At 43.9% G+C, this 19,876-nt stretch overlaps 1 protein-coding gene across 1 annotated transcript in view; it reads left to right on the top strand.

Annotated features, from left to right (window-relative positions):
• The first annotated feature begins 6,276 nt into the window (after positions 1 to 6,276).
• LOC142663651 (natural killer cells antigen CD94-like) overlaps positions 6,277 to 19,876 on the top strand; it is a 29,837-nt gene continuing 16,237 nt past the window's right edge. Inside the window, exons 1-3 of the mRNA XM_075842403.1 lie at positions 6,277 to 6,452; positions 7,756 to 7,866; positions 18,723 to 18,836. Of these exons, the coding sequence (XP_075698518.1) occupies positions 6,365 to 6,452; positions 7,756 to 7,866; positions 18,723 to 18,836 (313 nt within the window). The 5' untranslated portion in view covers positions 6,277 to 6,364. The remainder of the gene's footprint in view (positions 6,453 to 7,755; positions 7,867 to 18,722; positions 18,837 to 19,876) is intronic.

Genomic DNA, 19,876 nt, shown 5'->3' with positions numbered 1-19,876 from the left:
CCAACCAAAAGTGACTCAATTTTGGAAACTACCCCTCTCAAGGAATTTTTCTAGGGGTATAGTTAGCATTTTGACCCCACAGGATTTTTGTAGAATTTAGTGGAATTAGGCAGTGAAAATTAATATCAACAGTTTTGTTCACTAAAATGTTTAATTTTTTTTAATTTTCACAAGGGATAAAAGAGAAAAAAACACCCAACATTTGAAAAGCAATTATCTACAGAGGACGGCAATACCCCATATGTGGTAATAAATGGTTTTTTTTTTAATTAGAAAGTAATTAACCCTTTCAGGACTGATTCTTTTTTGCTTTTTCACTTTTGTTTTTCACTCCCCGCATTCCAAGAGCCTTATTTTTTAAAACATTTTCATCAATAGAGAAATGTGAGGGCTTATTTTTAGCAGGAGGAGTTGTAATTTCTATTGACACGATTTAAAGTACCATATAACATACTGGGAAACTAAAAAAAAAAATACTTTGCGGGCTGAAATTGAAACAAACTGTGATTCCTCCATTATTTTTGGAGTTTTGTTTTTACGTCTTTCACCGTGCAGTAATAACGACAACTTAACTTTATTATGCGCCTCAATAAAATGACGGTGATACCAAATTTATATAGGTTTTTTTTATAGTCTACTACTTTTACAAAGAGAAGACTATTTGTTGAAAAAAAAGAATTGTTTTGTATCACATTCTGAGAGCCATAACTTTTTTATTTTTTGGTCGATTGAGCGGTCTGGGGGCTTATTTTTGGCGGGACGAGTTGTAGTTTTTATTAGTACATACAACTTGTTGATCACTTTTCATTAAAATTTTTTTAGAGCTATGGTGACCAAAAAACAGGGATTTTGGCGTTTTAAATTCTTTATTTCTTACGGCGTTCACCGTGCGCAATAAAGTACATTTACTTTATTCTGCAAGTAGGTACGATTACGGCGATACCATATGTATATAGTTATTTTTATGTTTTGCAGCGTTTGCACAATAAAATCAAATTTTTATAAAATTATTTCTTTTCTGTGTCACCATATTCTGAGAGCCGTAACTTATTTATTTTTCAGCCCGAAAACCTGTGGAAGGACTAGTTTTTAGTTGTACTATTTTGGGGTACATATGACTTTTTGATCACTTTTTATTCTATATCTTGGGAGGGGTGGTGGCCAAAAAATAGCGATGCTTGCATAGTTTTTCGTTTATTTGTTTTGCAGTGTTCACCGTCTGGGAAAAATAACATTATAGTTTTATCTTTTGGGTCATTACAAACGCGGCGATACCAAATATGTGTACTTATTTTTAAAGTTTTCGTTTCTTTCCTATAATAATAGACTTATTATAGGGGAAAAAAACTTTTATTTTTACACTTTCTTTTTTTTACCTGCAGCTCCGATCACTGCTAAGAATACATTACACTACATAGTAGTGTAATGTATTCCAACTGTCAGTGTGACGTCACAGTCACCCTGACAGCAAGCCTATGAGGACCAGCCAGAGGCTGGCTCTCATAGGCTTCCATACATGGCAGATCCAGAGGCCATTGTCTGGCCTCTGGTTGCCATGGCAACCCCCACAATTGCATGGGGCTGCCGATGTGCTACAAACACCCAAAATGCGGCAATCGATTGCTATCGCCGCATTTAAGGGGTTAATTGACTAGATCAGCGGCGATGAGCCACTGATCGGCAACACTGGAGTGTCAGCTGTCGGGGACAGCTGACCTCCCAGTTCCCGATCAACGACCGGAGGCTGGTCCTGATAGACTTCCGTCCATGGCAGGCACGGAGGCCATTGTTTGGCCTCCGGTTGCCATGCCAATCATCGGCAAACTCCCCGATTTCAGAGCATCGTCTGCCGATGTGCTAGAAACCCCTAAAATGTGGCGATCGCTACCGATCGCCGCATTTAAGGGGTTAATTGCCAAAATCAGCAGCAAAGGACTGCTGGCCGGCAAGAGTGGAGTGTCAGCTGTCGGAGATAGCTGACCTCCCGGTTCCCGGTGCAACACTGTCACCGACAGTGTGCACCAGGAACAACTCAGTAACTATACGTCCTTGTGTGGGAAGTAACCTCCCGCGACGACTTATAGTTACTGAGTGGTGTGGCTAGGGGTTAATATGAACATATGAACACTGTCTAAGAAGATATATATATTTTTTTTACATCAAATGATTTCAAGTTTTAATCCCTTCCCTCTGCAGCCATTTTTCTGTTTTTCATTTGCGCTTTTTCCTCCCTACCTTCCAAAAGTCTGAGGGCTTATTTTTTGTGGAAGTTGTAGAATTTTCTTGGCACCATTTATTGTACCATATAATGTAATGGAAAACGTTTTTTGTGGGGTAGCATCTTTGTGTATTGCAGTATATTGTGATTTTTACAGGCTCCTCAATGGTTATCTTGATTTTTACAGGCTCCTATTAAAGGGCAACTAAACGTTCAACAAACTTCTGACATGTCATAGTGACATGTCAGAAGTTTTGATCGCTGGGGGTCTGAGCACTGAGACCCCCATATTGATTTCTAAAACGAAGCGGCAGAAGGGCTCGTGTGGGCAATGAGCCGCTTGCTTTCTGTTCTGCTTTTCATGGAAATCCGAGCAGTTGGTGTACGGACTAAATAGAAAGTCTATGAGCCAGAAGACCGCTACATCGGTTTTTCCAAGAAAAGCAGAGCAGAAATCAAGCGGTTCAGTGCTCACACGAGCGCTTCTGCCGCTTCATTCTAGCGATCGGTGGGGGTCTCAGTGCTCAGACACCCAGCGATCAAAACTTCTGACATATCACTATGTCATTAGTTACCCTTTAGGCACAAACATACCTCCCAACTTTCAAGTATCACAAAGAGGGACAAACGATTTTTCTTTTAAGCCACACCTCTAATCCCACCCAATCCCCGCCCATACACGCCCGGTTCAGCCCACACGGTATCATGCTCCCATAGTGCCTCCCACATAGTATAATACCTGCCACCATACAGTATAATGCCCCATAGATGCATCCATACAGTATAAAGCCCACACAGATGCCCCCATACAGTATAATGCCCACACAGATTCCCCCATGCAGTATAATGCCCAAACAAATTTCCCCATACACCATAATGCCCAATAGCTGCCCCCATACACTATAATGCCCCATACAGTATAATGCACTCATATAGTATAATGCCCCCATAGTGTCCCATATATTATAATGCCCATAGCTGCCCCATACAGATTAATGCCCTCAAAGCTGCCCATACAGCATAATGCCCCCCATAGTTGCCCCCATACAGTATAATGATCCTATAGCTGCTCTTAAACAGTATAATGCCCCCAGAGCTTCCCCATACAGTATAATGCCTCCGTAGCTTCCCCCATAGAGTATAATGCCCCCATAGCTGCCCCCATACAGTATAATGCCCCCTTAGCTGCCACAATACAATATAATGCCCCCACAGCTGCCACATATAGTATAATGCCCCTATAGCTTACCCCATACATTATAATGTTGCCTTAGATGCCCCTAGTGCCAGTGGTCACATAGAAAGTGTCAGTGCCCATGTAGATAGTGCCCATGTATATAGCACCAGTGTCCCCAGTAGATAGTGCCCCAATGTAGTGCCACAGTGCCCATGTAGATAGTTCCACAGCCCTCTTGAAGATAGTTCCACCGTTCCTGTAGATAGCGCTAATCCTCCCTAGAAGAGCACCATTGGGATTCCCTTTAAGAGCAGATTGCCCAGCCAGAGCATAGGCCGGGGATTCTGCTCCTAGAGGGAACCCTTGATGTCTATATATGGACAGTGATGCCGGAGCTATTCCTGGAGCGGAATCCCCTGCCAGAGTGTTGCCAACAGGAATTCCACTCCAGAGGAGCCTCTAAGTAGTGCTGTGCCCGGGGAGTCCTCGGCGAGTGGAGGAGCTCCCCTTGCTCCTTCGCTCTGAACTAATTGCCGTTTCAGCAATGGTTTCAACTGTATCTGTGTGCAGAGGACATACATACAGTTGACAGCGGGAGGTACCCCCGGCCGCCCGGGACAGCGGAATACCACCCGGAATCCGGGACAGTCCCGCTAAATTCCAGACAGTTGGGAGGTATGCCACACAGATGGCTGACCAGGGTGCCTTTATTAGGACCCTACGCTGCTATGATAACCATCAGTACCCCACAATCGCTTCGCGGGTGGCTATGAGATGTTGGAGGGGGCTGCTGTAATGACGGGGTAGGAAGACAGACAGGTGAGCCCTAATCTACCCGCCACTCAGTCCCTGCCTACTTGCAACGGCCCGTCCTAGGCGACGGCGTACAACTGGGCGACGGTCACTACGCTCAATAAGTGCATGACAGACAAACAGACAAGGGTACACAGAAGCTAAGGGAAATGGGGCAGTTGCCCACGGCAACACAGTGAGCAACAAGAGTAGTGAACGAGCCGAGTCAAACCAGGAGTGTACGAGGTACAAATCGCAGAGCAGGAGCGTAGTCAGTAAAGCCAGCGTCAAAAATGAAGCAAGGTCAATGATCATAGCAGGAGCAGCAGAGCCAGGAAACAGGAAAGAATCACAGGCACTGGAGGAGCAGGAAATGCAGGTAGAAATAGACAGAGGGCGGGAGCTAGCTCCGTCTGGCCAGGCTGTGATAGGCTCTCCCACTCCTCAGCTTCCCAGCCTGACTGGTAGAAGATCGTGTCACTCTCTCAGACTTAGGAGCAGGTGCAGACTGATTACCCACGGGCGTCGACACAGAAGCTGTGTCTGGCAGATCCTTTACAGCTGCCACCTATTTCTAATGGCTATGATGCAGCGGTCGCTATTGACGGCGTCATCTAAAGAGATAAACGAGCGGGATCCTGCTTGTAAGGCCGGATTCACACGAGCGTGTTCAGTCCATGATATACGGTCCGCATGTCGGCCGCATTTCCTGGACCGAATACACTGCAGGGAGCCGGTCTCCTAGCGTCATAGCTATCTATGACGCTAGGAGTCCCTGCCTCGCTGCGGAAAACTGTCCCGTACTGAAAACACGATTACAGTATGGGACAGTTTTCCTGCAGCGAGGCAGGGACTTCTAGCACATAGATAACTATGAAGCTAAGAGCCCGGCTCCTTGCAGTGTGTTCGGTACGGGAAATAAGGCTTACATCCGGACCATATACACCGTGTTCCAAATTATTATGCACATTGGATTTAAGTGTCATAAACATTTAATTATTAGTTTTTCAATGAAACTCATGGATGGTATTGTGTCTTAAGGCTCTTTGGATCATTGTAATCAATCTCAGACACCTGTGATAATTTGTTTGCCAGGTGTGCCCAATCAAAGGAAAACTACTTAAGAAGGACGTTCCACATTATTAAGCAGGCCACAGGTTTCAAGCAATATGGGAAAGAAAAAGGATCTCTCTGCTGCCGAAAAGCGTGAAATAGTGATGAAAACATTGGATATTTCAAGAAAACATAAGCGTGATCATCGTACTGTGAAAAGATTTGTGGCTGATTCAGAGCACAGACCGGTTCGTTCAGATAAAGGCATAATGAGGAAGGTTTCTACCAGACAAATTAATAGGATTAGGTGAGCAGCTGCTAAAATGCCATTGCAAAGCAGCAAACAGGTATTTGAAGCCGCTGGTGCCTCTGGAGTCCCGCGAACCTCAAGGTGTAGGATCCTCCAGAGGTTTGCAAGTGTGCATAAAGCTATTATTCGGCCACCCCTAAACAATCCTCACAAGCAGAAACGGTTGCAGAGGGCTCAGAAATACATGAAGACTAATTTTCAAACCGTGTTGTTTACTGATGAGTGCGGTGCAACCCTGTATGGTCCAGATGGATGGAGTAGTGGATGGTTGGTGAATGGCCACCATGTCCCAACAAGGCTGTGACGTCAGCAAGGAGGTGGCAGAGTCATGTTTTGGGCTGGAATCATGGGGAGAGAGCTGGTAGGTCCCTTTTGGGTCCCTGACGGTGTGAAAATGACCTCTGCAAAGGTGAACATCTGGAACAGAATGAGCATGCTGCAGATGTGAAAATCCACTGTGTGCCCTGATTTCTGTGCAGTAAATGTTCAGCAGCACGTAGATGAAATTTGGAATAATCTTCTCCAAGATTTTTTTACACCCGCAAATCCATACGGATAATTCGCAACAAATCAGCTTTGTGTGTGGGTATCTTTACCCTGTCACTGTGCACATCCACCAGGACATATCCAGCTGCCATTCTCCATTGTAAAATCTTCTAACAAGAATCTGTGACCTGTCTTCAGTGGAAAGCCTCTTACCACACTTTGATGTGTCATGAGGAAGTTTGGTTGCAATATAAGTTATTTATATCAGGACACTCAGTGCTTGTTTTAAATCACTTGTGTATTAGTTCAACACTAGTTTCCTCTAACAATGGATGAAGAGATAACATATGCTGACCTTAGGTTTAATGATTCCAGCAATGTGTCTACTAGTCGTACATTGGAGAAGAACACAGAAGGTAAGTGCCCAAAATCATGACATTACATTTGTAAACCACATGAATATGGTTATATTATTATAGCAATCATTTATTCATTTGGCTTCAAAAAATGGATCTAACTAAACTAAAGAGAATCTGTCACCAGGTTTATGCTGCTTCACATGCATGAAAGTGATGACAGACATCCAGATTATAGTAGAGTGTCATTTACTTATTATATTGCAGTCGTTTTCACATAAATCACTATTTAGATCAGCGCGAGTCGGGCCAGGGTCCCTGTCACTAATTTATGCTGCCCTTAAGTACGGCAGCATAAATCTTGTGACAAATTCCCTTAAATGATTTATCCCATACGCAAAAAAAACTGTTAAATGACGAGTTCAACACTGCTACATCTGTAAGTGCCAATACGAGATAATTTTCTTCTACAGACACAATTTATTAAGCAAAATGCACCAGAATTCTAGCGCAAATTGCGCCAAAAATGTAGTTCATAGAGTACATGGTGTGCATCAAATTTATTATGTGTTTTAGAAACATTTTGCACCTTCCTTGACAATTTGAAAGCATCTAGAAAAAGGAACCAGGATAAGCAGAGTTATAAAATGCAAAAAATGTATTGACATGTGCATTTTTTTTTTGCACAAAATATTTTTTGAGTACGTTAGACATAAGGTGGCGTAAGGAAGGCGAAAATGTCTGACCTATCTAGCTCTGTTTACTGGTGGTTTCTAGATTTCATCCGCATTTTATTTGCACAGGACAGAAAATTGGGAATAATATTCAGTTTTCATTATACATATAGGGATCACATTTTAAAGGGCATAAACAAAGGTGTAACTTGAAGCTCTTTGGCTCCAATGCAAAACATGTAACCTGGCCTTCCATCTACCATGTACTATTTATAATGCCCGGGCTCTGTTCACGAGTTGGGTTTACTAGAGGGTCCGAGGCTGAAAGTCAGATTTCTGCGTTTGTGATAAGATTCCTTTCTATATTAAAGGGTAACTAAACGTTCAAAAAACTTCTGACTTGTCATAGTGACATGTCAGAAGTTTTGATCGATGGAGGAGTTGGTGTGCGGGCTCATAGACTTTCTATTGAGTCCATACACCGCTCCATCGGCTTTCCGAGAAAATTTGGTCAGAAACGAAGCGGCTCAGCGCTCACCACTTCACTATGACATGTCAGAAGTTTTTTGAACGTTTAGTTACCCTTTAAGCACCGTATTATACTGTAAAAATTAGCTTAGAAGTATTGGCCATGTGACATGAGATTTCTGTATAACGTTTTTGTTGTTGTTTTTTTTGCTTCCTTGCAGTTACTTCCTCTGAACATAATGTTAGTCACTGCAGATGTCAGAAGAAAATGTACATTATAATAGGGATACTGGTCTGCGTTCTTCTTCTTCTGCTAGTAATGACTATTTCATGTAAGTCCTGGTAAAAGTCTCAATGTGTTAGGGTAAAGCCACACGATGCGGCCACATTGCGTTTATGCTGCGTTTGAAAACCGCAGCATCATTTTTCAATAGAAGTCAATGGTTAAATCTTTGTTACGGACAGACTGCTGCTATTATATTACAATGTGTTTTTTGTGTAGTTGACCGTATCTTCATAATGTCTGACCGCATGCGGTTAATGACCGCGCAACCAATATTGTTGCTGAACTGCTTGCGTTTTTGCTAAGGGTATGTTCACACAGCCTATTTTCGGCCGTTTTTCGTAAACGGCAAGAAAAATGGCTGAAAAATCGATAGCAGAACGCCTCCAAACATCTGCCCATTGATTTCAATTGTACAGGAGGCACCTAACAAACTTTAACACCAGTGAAAACTATGTCCATAAACTATGTGCGTAAAAAACCGCAACAAAACTGCAGGATTACAGAGACAAAAGACGCATGCAGTTGACCACATGCGGTTTTCAAACACAACAAAACCGCAACAAAACCGCGTCAACGACGCACCGTGTGGCCTTACCCTTAAGGTACCTGCAGAAACTGAGCAAACTTTCAACAAGTATCCATATGGATGAGGCAAACCAAATCCTAAGAAGAGACCAGGGCACATATCCAACTAGACTAAGGCCTTATTCACACGAGCGTGTGCGTTTTGCGTGCGTTGCAGTTCGTGTGTCATCAGTGAATGGTGCGTGGCTGTGTGATTTTCACGCATATGCCATCTTTATCACACGCTATTAAGGCTAATCTGCATGTGCAGTTATCATGTGGAATATGCGCGGAAACCATATCAAGAAGTGATGTCACTTTTTTTTTTCTGCGATGCGGTTTTCAATTTTGCGCTTGGAAAATTCATATAAAATGGGACACTTTTTGTAAGCAGATTTTATGCTTATACAGGATCGAATACTAAAGTTTTCCATACCCAAATAAGTGTGAATATCTGCCATATGAACATGTCCAAAGATAGATAGATTATACAAATATTTATTAGGCCACAGAAGATAGGTAGAAAACATCTAAAAACAGAACCAGCACAGTTAGAGCATGCCCAAACGTGGCGGAGTTCTTCTGTGTTGCAGATTCTGTTGCGGCTTTGCCTAATATGGGCATTAAATTGATGCGGACTAGCCGTTGCGTATTGAGGGGAAGAGGGCTTCCCTTCTCTCTATCAGTGCAGGATAGAGAGAAGGGACAGCCCTTTCCCTAGTAAAAGTAAAAATAAATTCATACTTACCCGGCCGTTGTCTTGGTGACGCGTCCCTCTTTCGCCATCCAGCCTGACCTCCCTGGATGACACGGCAGCCCATGTGACCGCTGCAGCCTATGATTGGCTGCAGCCGTCACTTGGACTGAAACGTCATCCCGGGAGGCCGGACTGGAGCAAGAAGCAGGGAGCTCTCGGTAAGTATGAACTTCTATTTTTTTTACAGGTTGATGTATATTGTGATCGGAAGTCACTGTCCAAGGTGCTGAAACAGTTACTGCCGATCGCTTAACTCTTTCAGCACCCTGCACAGTGACTATTTACTGACGTTGCCTAGCAACACTCCCGTAATTACGGGTGCACACACGTAGTCACCCGTATTTACGGAAGCCCCATTGACTTCCTCAGTCTGGCTGTAGACCTAGAAATACATAGGTCCAGCCAGAATGAAGAAATGTCATGTTCGTAAAACCAATACGCTCCGCAGCACACATAACATCTACATAACATCTGCGGACTTCATTGCGGAATTTTAACTCTCCATTGAAGTCAATGGAGAAATTCCGTAATGAGTCCGCAGCAAGTCCGCAACAACCAGTGTATGCTGCAGACACCAAATTCCGCACCACAGCCTATGCTCCGAAGCGGAATTGTCCGCAACGTGTAAACTAAACCAACTAAAAAGCTGTGGAAGGCAATGGAGAAATGTGTACGCTGCGGATTTCTTCTGTGGACTGTCCGCAGCGGAATTCCAGAGCAATTCCGCCACGTCTGGTCATGCCCTAAGACCCCATGCACACAAACTTATTTTTGTGGCCGCAACTCACCTGCAAATCTGCGGGAGAATTGCAGCCCCATTCATTTCAATGGGCCCATGCACACGACCCTGGTTTCCACGGTCCGTGCATGGCCCAGGAGCCTGGACTGCAAAAAGAACGGACATGTCTTATTACGGCCGTGTTCTGCGGTCCAGGCTCATAGAAATGAAAGCATGGCCCGTGATTTGCGGGCAGCCCGCGAGTGACACTCTGCGGCCGTCCGCCCTTAAAATCCTGGCCGTGCACATAGCTACGGTCGTGTGGATGAGGCCTAATAAAACATAAATAAACAGCAGTAAAATATTTAAATCCAATACCTAAAAGGGAAAAAACAGTAAATGTGAATGTAAATATTGATAGAGAAGGGAAGGAGTAGTGCCGAAATAATGTAACATCAAAACAAACACTAGTTAATATTTTGCTATGAAACAAAAAAGCAAAAATACAAAAAGCATTAAATAGTAGAGATTCATTTCCATTGCCCATATAGATAGAGGTTGTAATGTGCATTGCTGCTATCCAGTACAGAATTGACCTGGTAGGGTATGTTCACACGCAACTCAAAAACGTCTGAAAATACGGAGCTGTTTTCAAGGGAAATTAGCTCCTGATTTTCAGCCGTTTTTTAAGGAACTCACAATTTTCGTGGCATCTTTTTACGGCCGTTTTTCAAACTGTTTTCTATAGAGTCAATAAAAAACAGTTCTGAAAAGTCCCAAGAAGTGACATGCACTTCTTTTTTGCGGCCGTTTTTAAAAACGGCCGCCTAAAGAAAAGGCCTGTCGGAACAGAACGCCGTTTTTCCATTGCAATCAATGGGCAGATGTTTGGAGGCGTTCTGCTTCCGATTTTTCGGCCGAAAATAGGCTGTGTGACTATAGCCTAATGGGGCAGTCACATTTGTCTTATCTTTTCCATTCTTCTGAATGGGGTTGTTTCTGTAGCAAGTGGATAGATTTCTGAAAGCTCCGGTTAGGACGGTTTCACATGGGCGTGTTCAGTCTGTGATATACAGACCGTACGTCAGCAATATTTCCCGGATGAAACACAGCTCAGGGAGGGCTCATAACATCATAGTTATCTATGATGCTAGGAGTCTCTGCCTCCCATGGGAATGCTGTTCTGTACTGAAAACATGATTACAGTATGGGACAGTATTCCCGTACTATATGATGCTATTAGCCCGCCTTCCTGAACTGCGTTGGGTCCGGGAAATACTGCCAAACATACGGTCCATATTTCACGGACCGAAGACGCCCGTGTGAATCTGGTCTTAGATGAATGGAACTGATTTTTAGTCGCAGAAATTTCTGCAACAAAATCTGCCAAGTGTGTCTGCACCCTTAGTAGCCTATAGGCACAAAACACCTGCTTAGCACTTTAGGTCACACCCTTTATTCTTTTTAAAAAAAAATATATAGTGCACGTGTAGCCTTTGTAAAATATAAAGAGCTTAATAAAATCTGTAAAAAGATAATAAAATCAGCAAAAATACAAAATGAAAGGCAGGTGGCCAAGGATAGTAAAACAAATCCTAAAAAATTCTTCAAGCATATAAATGCAAAAAAGCCAAGGTCTGAACATGTAGGACCCTTAGATAGCGGTAATGGGAAGTTGGTCACAGGGGATCAAGAGAAGGCAGAGTTACTAAATGGGTTCTTCCGCTCTGTATATACAACAGAAGAAAGAGCAGCTGATGTAGCCGCTGCCAGTGCTGTTAATATATCAGTTGATATACTGAATTGGATGAATGTAGATATGGTGCAAGCTAAATTATATAAAATAAACGTACACAAGGCCCCGGGACCAGATGGGTTACACCCTAGAGTTCTTAAGGAGCTTAGTTCAGTTATTTCTGTCCCCCTCTTCATAATATTTAGAGAGTCTCTCATGACTGGTATAGTGCCAAGGGACTGGCGCAGGGCAAATGTGGTGCCTATTTTCAAAAAGGGCTCTAGGTCTTCGCCGGGTAATAGATAGACCAGTAAGCTTAACATCAATTGTGGGGAAAATGTTTGAGGGGCTATTAAGGGACTATATACAGAATTATGTGACAATAAATAGTATTATAAGTGACAGCCAACACGGTTTTACAAAGGACAGAAGCTGTCAAACCAACCTGATTTGTTTTTATGAAGAGGTAAGCGAAGCCTAGACAGAGGGGCCGCTGTGGATATAGTGTTTTTGGACTTTGCAAAGGCATTTGACACCGTCCCCCATAGATGTCTAATGGGTAAATTAAGGACTATAGGCTTAGAAAGTATAGTTTGTAATTGGATTGAGAATTGGCTCAAGGACCGTATCCAGAGAGTTGTGGTCAATGATTCCTACTCTGAATGGTCCCCGGTTATAAGTGGTGTACCCCAGGGTTCAGTGCTGGGACCACTATTATTCAACTTATTTATTAATGATATAGAGGATGGGATTAATAGCACTATTTCTATTTTTGCAGATGACACCAAGCTATGCAATATAGTTCAGACTATGGAAGATGTTTCTGAATTGCAAGCGGATTTAAACAAACTGAGTGTTTGGGCGTCCACTTGGTAAATGAAGGTTAATGTAGATAAATGTAAAGTTCTGCATCTGGGTACGAACAACCTGCATGCATCATATGTCCTAGGGGAGCTACACTGGGGGAGTCACTTATTGAGAAGGATCTGGGTGTACTTGTAAATCATAAACTAAATAACAGCATGCAGTGTCAATCAGCTGCTTCAAAGGCCAGCAAAATATTGTCGTGTATCAAAAGAGGCATGGACTCACGGGACAGGGATGTAATATTACCACTTTACAAAGCATTAGTGAGGCCTCATCTAGAATAAGAAGTTCAGTTCCGGGCTCCAGTTCATAGAAAGGATGCTCTGGAGTTGGAAAAAATACAAAGAAGAGCAACGAAGCTAATAAGGGGCATGGATAATCTAAGTTATGAGGAAAGATTAAAAGAACTAAACCTATTTAGCCTTGAGAAAAGACTGTTAAGGGGGGACATGATTAACTTATATAAATATATGAATGGCACATACAAAAAATATGGTGAAATCCTGTTCCATGTAAAACCCCCTCAAAAAACAAGGGGGCACTCCCTCCGTCTGGAAAAAGAAAGGTTCAACCTGCAGAGACGACAAGCCTTCTTTACTGTGAGAACAGTGAATTTATGGAATAGACTACCGCAGGAGCCGTCACAGCAGGGACAGTAGATCGCTTTAAAAAAGGCTTAGATAATTTCCTAGAAGAAAAAAATATTAGCTCATATGTGTAGACATTTTTTACTTCCCCTTTCCCATCCCTTGGTTGAACTTGATGGACATGTGTCTTTTTTCAACCGTACAAACTATGTAACTATGTAACTATGTGTAGGTTTTTGGTAGGAAACAGAATCTACCCATTCCCCCAGTAGTCACAGAAGTGCACCCTCCTCCCAGAGTAGCTTACCGTAAAAGGGCTCTTCTGCTTTTCCAGAGTAGTCCCAGCAGTCCCCCTTTTCCACAGCGGTCATTGCAAGTTCTCCCTTGGTTATAGCAGGACTTCACCCCTTTCCTAGGTCAAAGTAGGGTGTCTACCCTTTCTCCTTGGTCACAGTAGCATAGTAACAGAGAACGATGCAGGACTAGCACACAGTAGTCGTCATTATCTGACAGCAACTGTGTGCTCTATCTGCCTAGCAAAAACAGTCACAGCCCTCTTTTGCTGGAGCCCTTGAAGAAGGGCCACCCTAAAGGCACATGCCTTATGTGCCCTAAGAGAAATACGATTACTTAATCCTCGGGTCTGTATGAGATTTCCTTAGATTGGGTCATTATAGGTGGCCTTTTATAAGATATATTTTAGGGTAAGGGCACATGTTGCAGCCGCAGTGCATTTTTTAAATAGAACTACCAAAAATGTATGCAGCGTACCGCATGTGGTTTTTCTAGTTTTAAACATGTGGTTTTGGTGCGCACATTCGCTATCCATGTAGACTACGATGATGGTCATGGTATGTTTTTAATGCATTGGCATTGGTTACATTAGGGTAAGACCACACGTTGCCACTTACCATGCCATGCGGCTGTGAAAAAACTGCTGGTGGCAAACCGCACAAACACCTGCCTTAATTCACTATTCACTTCTATTGACATATTACTTGGCGCGGTTCGGAAGACACAAAACCGCAATTCGAAACCGCATAAGGGCACCAGCATGAGGCTTTACCCTTACCGGGACAGAACAGCTGCACAGTTCTTTAGTTGTTCTCTTTTACAAATTTTTGTTTTACTTCTGTTAATAATAAGCCATCAGTGGTTTGAAAAATTGATCTCAAGGATCTGTTGGACGTTTCTATCATAACGATCCTTGCATCTAGTCAGAAGTTTTCTATTCGCCCGGCTATGATTGTCATTGTTTCTTTGTGAGAGACATGCATCGGGCAGTACTACTGTGCTGTAAATAAAGCTTTGTGCAACAATGACAGGTCCGGCCACCATGGCAATGATTTTAATGATAGCACGATCGAGAAAGATCTGCAATAAACAATCATCTTATCACCGATCTTTTGGTATATTTGCACTGGGCAGTTATTGTTGCAATCGTTTGATCATAAGAAACAATAATTGTCCATTGTAAAGGGACCTTAAGAAAACTGACAGGCAATCGATATGGCCACCAATACAGCTCCCACAGGTGTAGTATGTGAATCTTAAAGGGGAAGTGCACTCTCAGCAAATTAATGTTAATTTTTGTATACTTAAAAGTTATAATTTTTCAATATATTTTCTGTATTAATTCCTCATAGTTTTCAAGATCTCTGCTAGTTGTTTTTTAGTAGGAACATTCAGTGTTTACTTCCAGTGGATACAATTCTGTCCTGGTCATGTGATGGACACACAGGCAGTGGTGTAGCTATAGGGGTCGCAGTTGCGACCAGGCCCCAAGCCTGGGGGGCCCGCAAGGCCCCTGTTGCCACGCAGTGCGCTAATACAAATTTTGTATGTGCCGTGATGCCGGCACTTCCTGGTTACGGGCATGGTTTGTTTAGACGTCACATTCACATGGTACACTCAGTGTACCATGTGACCGTGACGTCACGTGAGGGGGTGTTCCAGCCACTGTGGAAGAGCTGATGCGGAAGAGCATGGAAGACTGCAGGTGAGCTGCAGAGGGGGGCCCGTAATGTATGTGTGTTGTATTGTACTGTCTGTGTTTGCGGTGGAGAGAGGAGAGGGGGGCTTTAAATTACAGGCCCCCCTCTCCACTGCAAACACAAACTGCATGACACATTACATTACAAACTGTGGGTCGCACTCCCCCTGGGGGGTCGTGTGAAGACCTCCGGGGGGTCGCAAACCACGCACCGAGGTCCTGCTTCCAACTGTATTTGCGTCCTCAGGATGCAGATCCAGTTGAATTTAATCCTGGAGCAAGGAGCTGACAGCTCTTTCCTCCAGCATTCACTGCCGTGAGCTATTAGCGGGTTGGCGCAGACAGGCGCGATTTAGTGATGTCATCGCGCCTGTCTGCGCCGAGTCACTCATAACACAGGGCAAAGGAGGAGAAGGATCTCCTCCACCCGTCGTAGGAACGGGGATAAGTAAGTAACTTTATTATTTTTCTATTATGCACATATGGAGGAATTATACTGTATAAGGAGGGGGGCTGATATGGTGGCAGCTATGAGGGGCATTACTGATTACTGTATGGGGGCTGATATGGTGGCAGCTATGAGGGGCATTATACTGTCTGGGGGCTGATATTGTGGCAGCTATGAGGGGTATTATACTGTATGGGGCTGCTATGGGGCATTATACTGTGTTGGGCAGCTATGAGGGACATTATACGTATGGGGTCTGCTATGGGGGCATTATACTGTCTGGGGGCTGATATGGTGGCAGCTATGGGGCATTACACTGTAGGGAGACAGCTATGGGAGCTTTATACTGTGTGGGAGCAGCTAAAGGGGGCATTATACTGTATGGGGCTGCTATGGGAGCATTATACTGTATGGGGCAGCTAAGGAGGGCATTATACTGTGTGGGGGCAGCTATGAGGGGCATTATACTGTATGGGGCTGCTATGCGGGTATTATACTGCATGGGGGCATTTATGGGGAGCACTATACTGTATGGGGCAGCTATGGAGGCATTATACTGTATGGGGCTGCTATGGGGGCATTATACTGTATGGGGGCATTATACTGTGTGGGGGCAGCTATGAGGGGCATTATACTGTATGGGGCTGCTATGGGGGCATTATACTGTATGGGGGAATTTATGAGGGGCATTATACTGTATGGGGTCTGCTATGGGGGGCATTATACTGTGTGAGGGCGGCTATGGGGGGAATTATACTGGGGGCTGTTGGGCAAGGTGGCTGGCCATAGGCGCGGCAGGGGTCCTGTGGTGTTGGGGAGGGGGGCCAAGTTGAATTCTTGCATCAAGGCCAATGAGCCATTTAGCTACGCCCCTGCACATAGGTGCACGGCTCGTTACAGTTACTGTATATGTATCAGAGCGGTGTCTTCTAATGATTCCAGCACCTGTGTGTCCATCACATGACCATGGACCGAATTTTATCCACTAGAAGCAAATAATGAATGTTCCTACTCAAGGACAACAAGCAGGGATCTTGAAAACCATGATGAATTAATACTGAAAACATTATGGAAAATAGTATATCTTTTAATTATACAAAAAAAAATAACATTAATTTGCTGAAAGTGGACAACCCCTTTAAGTGCCTAGTTATGTGATGATACCCAAGCATGCAATTTATCGCTACATACATTGTAGTCTGGGCAAGCTAAGTGACGACCTGTAATGGTGGCCTTATTGACTGCCCCCTACAATTTTTCCTATTTAATTCCAAGTACAAAAAGTATCTTATTACAACATATTACTATGATATATATTTTTTAAACTGTTTGCATATGTATTTGTCATGGATTTGTAAGTTGATGTTGCTGGAAAACTTATATATTACTGAGGTTTCTAAAAAATTTGTTTTCTAAGGCTGGGTTCACACAGAGTTTTTTGCAGGCGGAAAATCTGCCTCAAAATGACGTTTGGAAGTTTGAGGCAGATTTTCCTCTGCCTGAACGCCGATTTTCACGCCGTTTTTCGCTGCCTTTTTCGCCCGCGGCCATTGAGCGCTGCAGGCATAAAACGCCGCGAAATACGCTTTCTCTGCATCCCATTGATGTCAATGGGAGGTCAGAGGCGTAACCGAGCGAACATAGGGCATGTCCCACCTCTTTCTCCCGCGAGCTGGCTTTACCGCTCGCGGGAGAAAACCGGCTCCTGACTAGTTTTGCGGCGCGGATTCCGCGTAAAAAAAAACTCTGTGTGAACATAGCCTAAAGGTTACTTTTTGAGTTTTTGCAGGAGGAAAATTCTGCCTCAAAATTCAGTTTGGGATTTTTAGGAAGATTTTGACCTGCCTGCACGCCGTTTGCTGCGATTTTCGTGGCGTTTTTCGCCAGTGAGTGTTATGGGCAAAAAACGCAGCAAAATACGCTTTCTCTGCCTTCCATTGATGTCAATGGGAGGTCAAAGGCGTAAACGCCCGAAGATAGGGCATGACGCTTCTTTTTTCCGTGAGACGGAAGAAAGAAGGGACATGCCCTATCTTCGCGCGGTTACGCCTCTGACCTCCCATTGACTTCAATGGGAGGCAGGGAAAGCGTATTTCGCTGCGTTTTATGCCCGCGGTGCTCAATGGCCGCGGGTGAAAAATGCAGCGAAAATCGGCGTGCAGGGAGAGGAAAATCTGCCTCAAACTTCCAAACTGAATTTTGAGGCAGAAATTCCACCTGCAAAAAACTCAGTGTGAACATAGCCTTATTGGATTTGTTTAAAAAGATACAAAATAAAAAATAAAAAAAATACCACCCCCTCCCTGTTCACACCCCCCCTACTAGGTGTCACATATATCCATCTAATATGTCCCGATAATGGGTGAGTTTTAGGAGACTGGTTTATTACTATCTATATGATGCAGCGTCCACTCATGCGCACACTGGATAAATGGTTTGTGAGATTTCTCTGCTGCAATGTCTTCTGATCAGGAGATCTGACAGCTCCGTTATGGTTACAGAGCTGTGGGGAAGCCATGTTTGGTCGCCATGGTTACTCTATCTCACACGCCCATCTCCCGCCCCTCTTACATCAGAGAATAGGTGGCGCTGGGCTCTCTAGCCGCGCCTTCCTTGCTCTTGATTGGATACAGGGGGGGGTGTGAACAGGGAGGGGGCGTGGCTATGAGTATATAGCAGCAGCAATCCTGTATTCTGGTTGCCATCATCAAATCTGTCCTGTTATGCTGCCAGTTTGCTCCCTGAGGAGCCAGTAAAAGTGGCTGGTGAAACATGTTGGAGCAGTGATATGAATATAGGGACCATCTACCACAATAGTATAGAAGCTCTGTGAGTCTGGAGATCGCTCTTGTCAGAGCAAACCAGCAGCCTCCAACATACACAGAGGAAAGGACTACAACTCCCACACAAACAAGAGGACTTGTGATCAGGGTCCAGGCTAGTGTGGGAATTGTATAGATAGTCGGTCCCTAGTGCACACAAACAGAAAGTGACACTAGTGGATACAGTCCTGAGACTCTAACTCTGGTCAGAATTGTATTTTAAACACTTTCACACCAGGGTGTTTATTTTTTTAGTTTATTTTTTTGTATCTTTTTAAACAAATCCAATAAAGGTTCCTTTTTAGATTAAGGGTCACGTCCTGCCACTATTGCATATTATTTAGCCCAGCAGAGCAATCTGCTAAGTGAACACTACTACAATCACTTAATAAGTACAATTGTTTTCTAAAGTATTGCAGGCTTCTGAAAAGCAAAATTATTACCGGGCTAGAATTCAAATCATGTCCCAAACAATGTCAAATGTGAAAGATGAGCTGTGCACAAGAAACGAAGGGGACCAAAAAGGTAAAGAGTTTAAGCAAATAACATGTCCTGCTGTAGAAGTTCTCCTAGATTTTGATGCAAAATAAATATTTTCTGGTTTGAGAACCTGGATGCTTATGTAAATAAAGTAACATTTCTTTGACAAATGGCAATGTTATTTGGGCCAGAACTCTCAAAATCCACAATTGAGGAGAATAAGTTGCAGAGTTTGGCCATGAAATGATTCCTCAGGACGCAGATACAATTGAGTACTATGGCAGAGCAGGAAACGATCCGCTTCCTGCTCTGCCATTCACTCCTACTATATGGACAGTGAAGTCAGAGGCTCCTCCTGGAGCGCCAAAATCCCCGACCAGAGCGTTAGCAACACTCTGGCTGGAGATTCCCCGCCTAGGGAGAGCCACAATGACTCTATCGACAGAGGCATGTGTGGCACCATCAGCAGCAGAGGGGTGTGTGGCATTAGCTACAGGGGGGGCTGTGTGGCACCAGCTACACAGGGGGCTGTATGACCCACCCACCCTAAGTGTCCCTGGAAAAAAATGTAAATTGTTGGTAATTATGAAACAGCTGACAGAGCAATATAGGGGATGGGGTGTGCATTGTAACTATACCTTTTGGCTAGGTCAGGCAAGTTGCAATGGTTAATTCCCCCTGGGCCATGATCACAAGTGCCACTAAGGCGGGTACCTGATGTGCTAGTGCTCCTGGACTGCACGCTGCCAGTCTCGCCCCTCTACTCTGAGTGACTGCTCTGTCTCCTGACTGGTCACTAGAACCGTCACTCAGAGCAGAAAGTGGCACTTGCGACCGATGCGCTGGGGGAGTCAAACGTTGGTTTTGCGGTCATGTAACTTGCATGACCAAGACAAAATAAATATTTACATTGCCGTCCCCCTCCCCAGTATCGCTCTGTTAGCAGTTTTGAGGCGTCAAAACTGCTGACAGATACCCTTTAATTAAAATGTCATTGAAAGAAAAACACACAACTGGGCCATTTCGTGTTATCATCCATTATCATTCATACCTGTGTTCACAGTTCTGCAGGCTGCTTTGCTGCA

Source organism: Rhinoderma darwinii, chromosome 11 (assembly GCF_050947455.1).
Source record: "Rhinoderma darwinii isolate aRhiDar2 chromosome 11, aRhiDar2.hap1, whole genome shotgun sequence".
Classification (NCBI taxonomy): domain Eukaryota; kingdom Metazoa; phylum Chordata; class Amphibia; order Anura; family Rhinodermatidae; genus Rhinoderma; species Rhinoderma darwinii.
The sequence above is the reverse complement of the archived record's forward strand: the minus strand, read 5'-3'. Positions and strand labels throughout refer to the sequence as shown.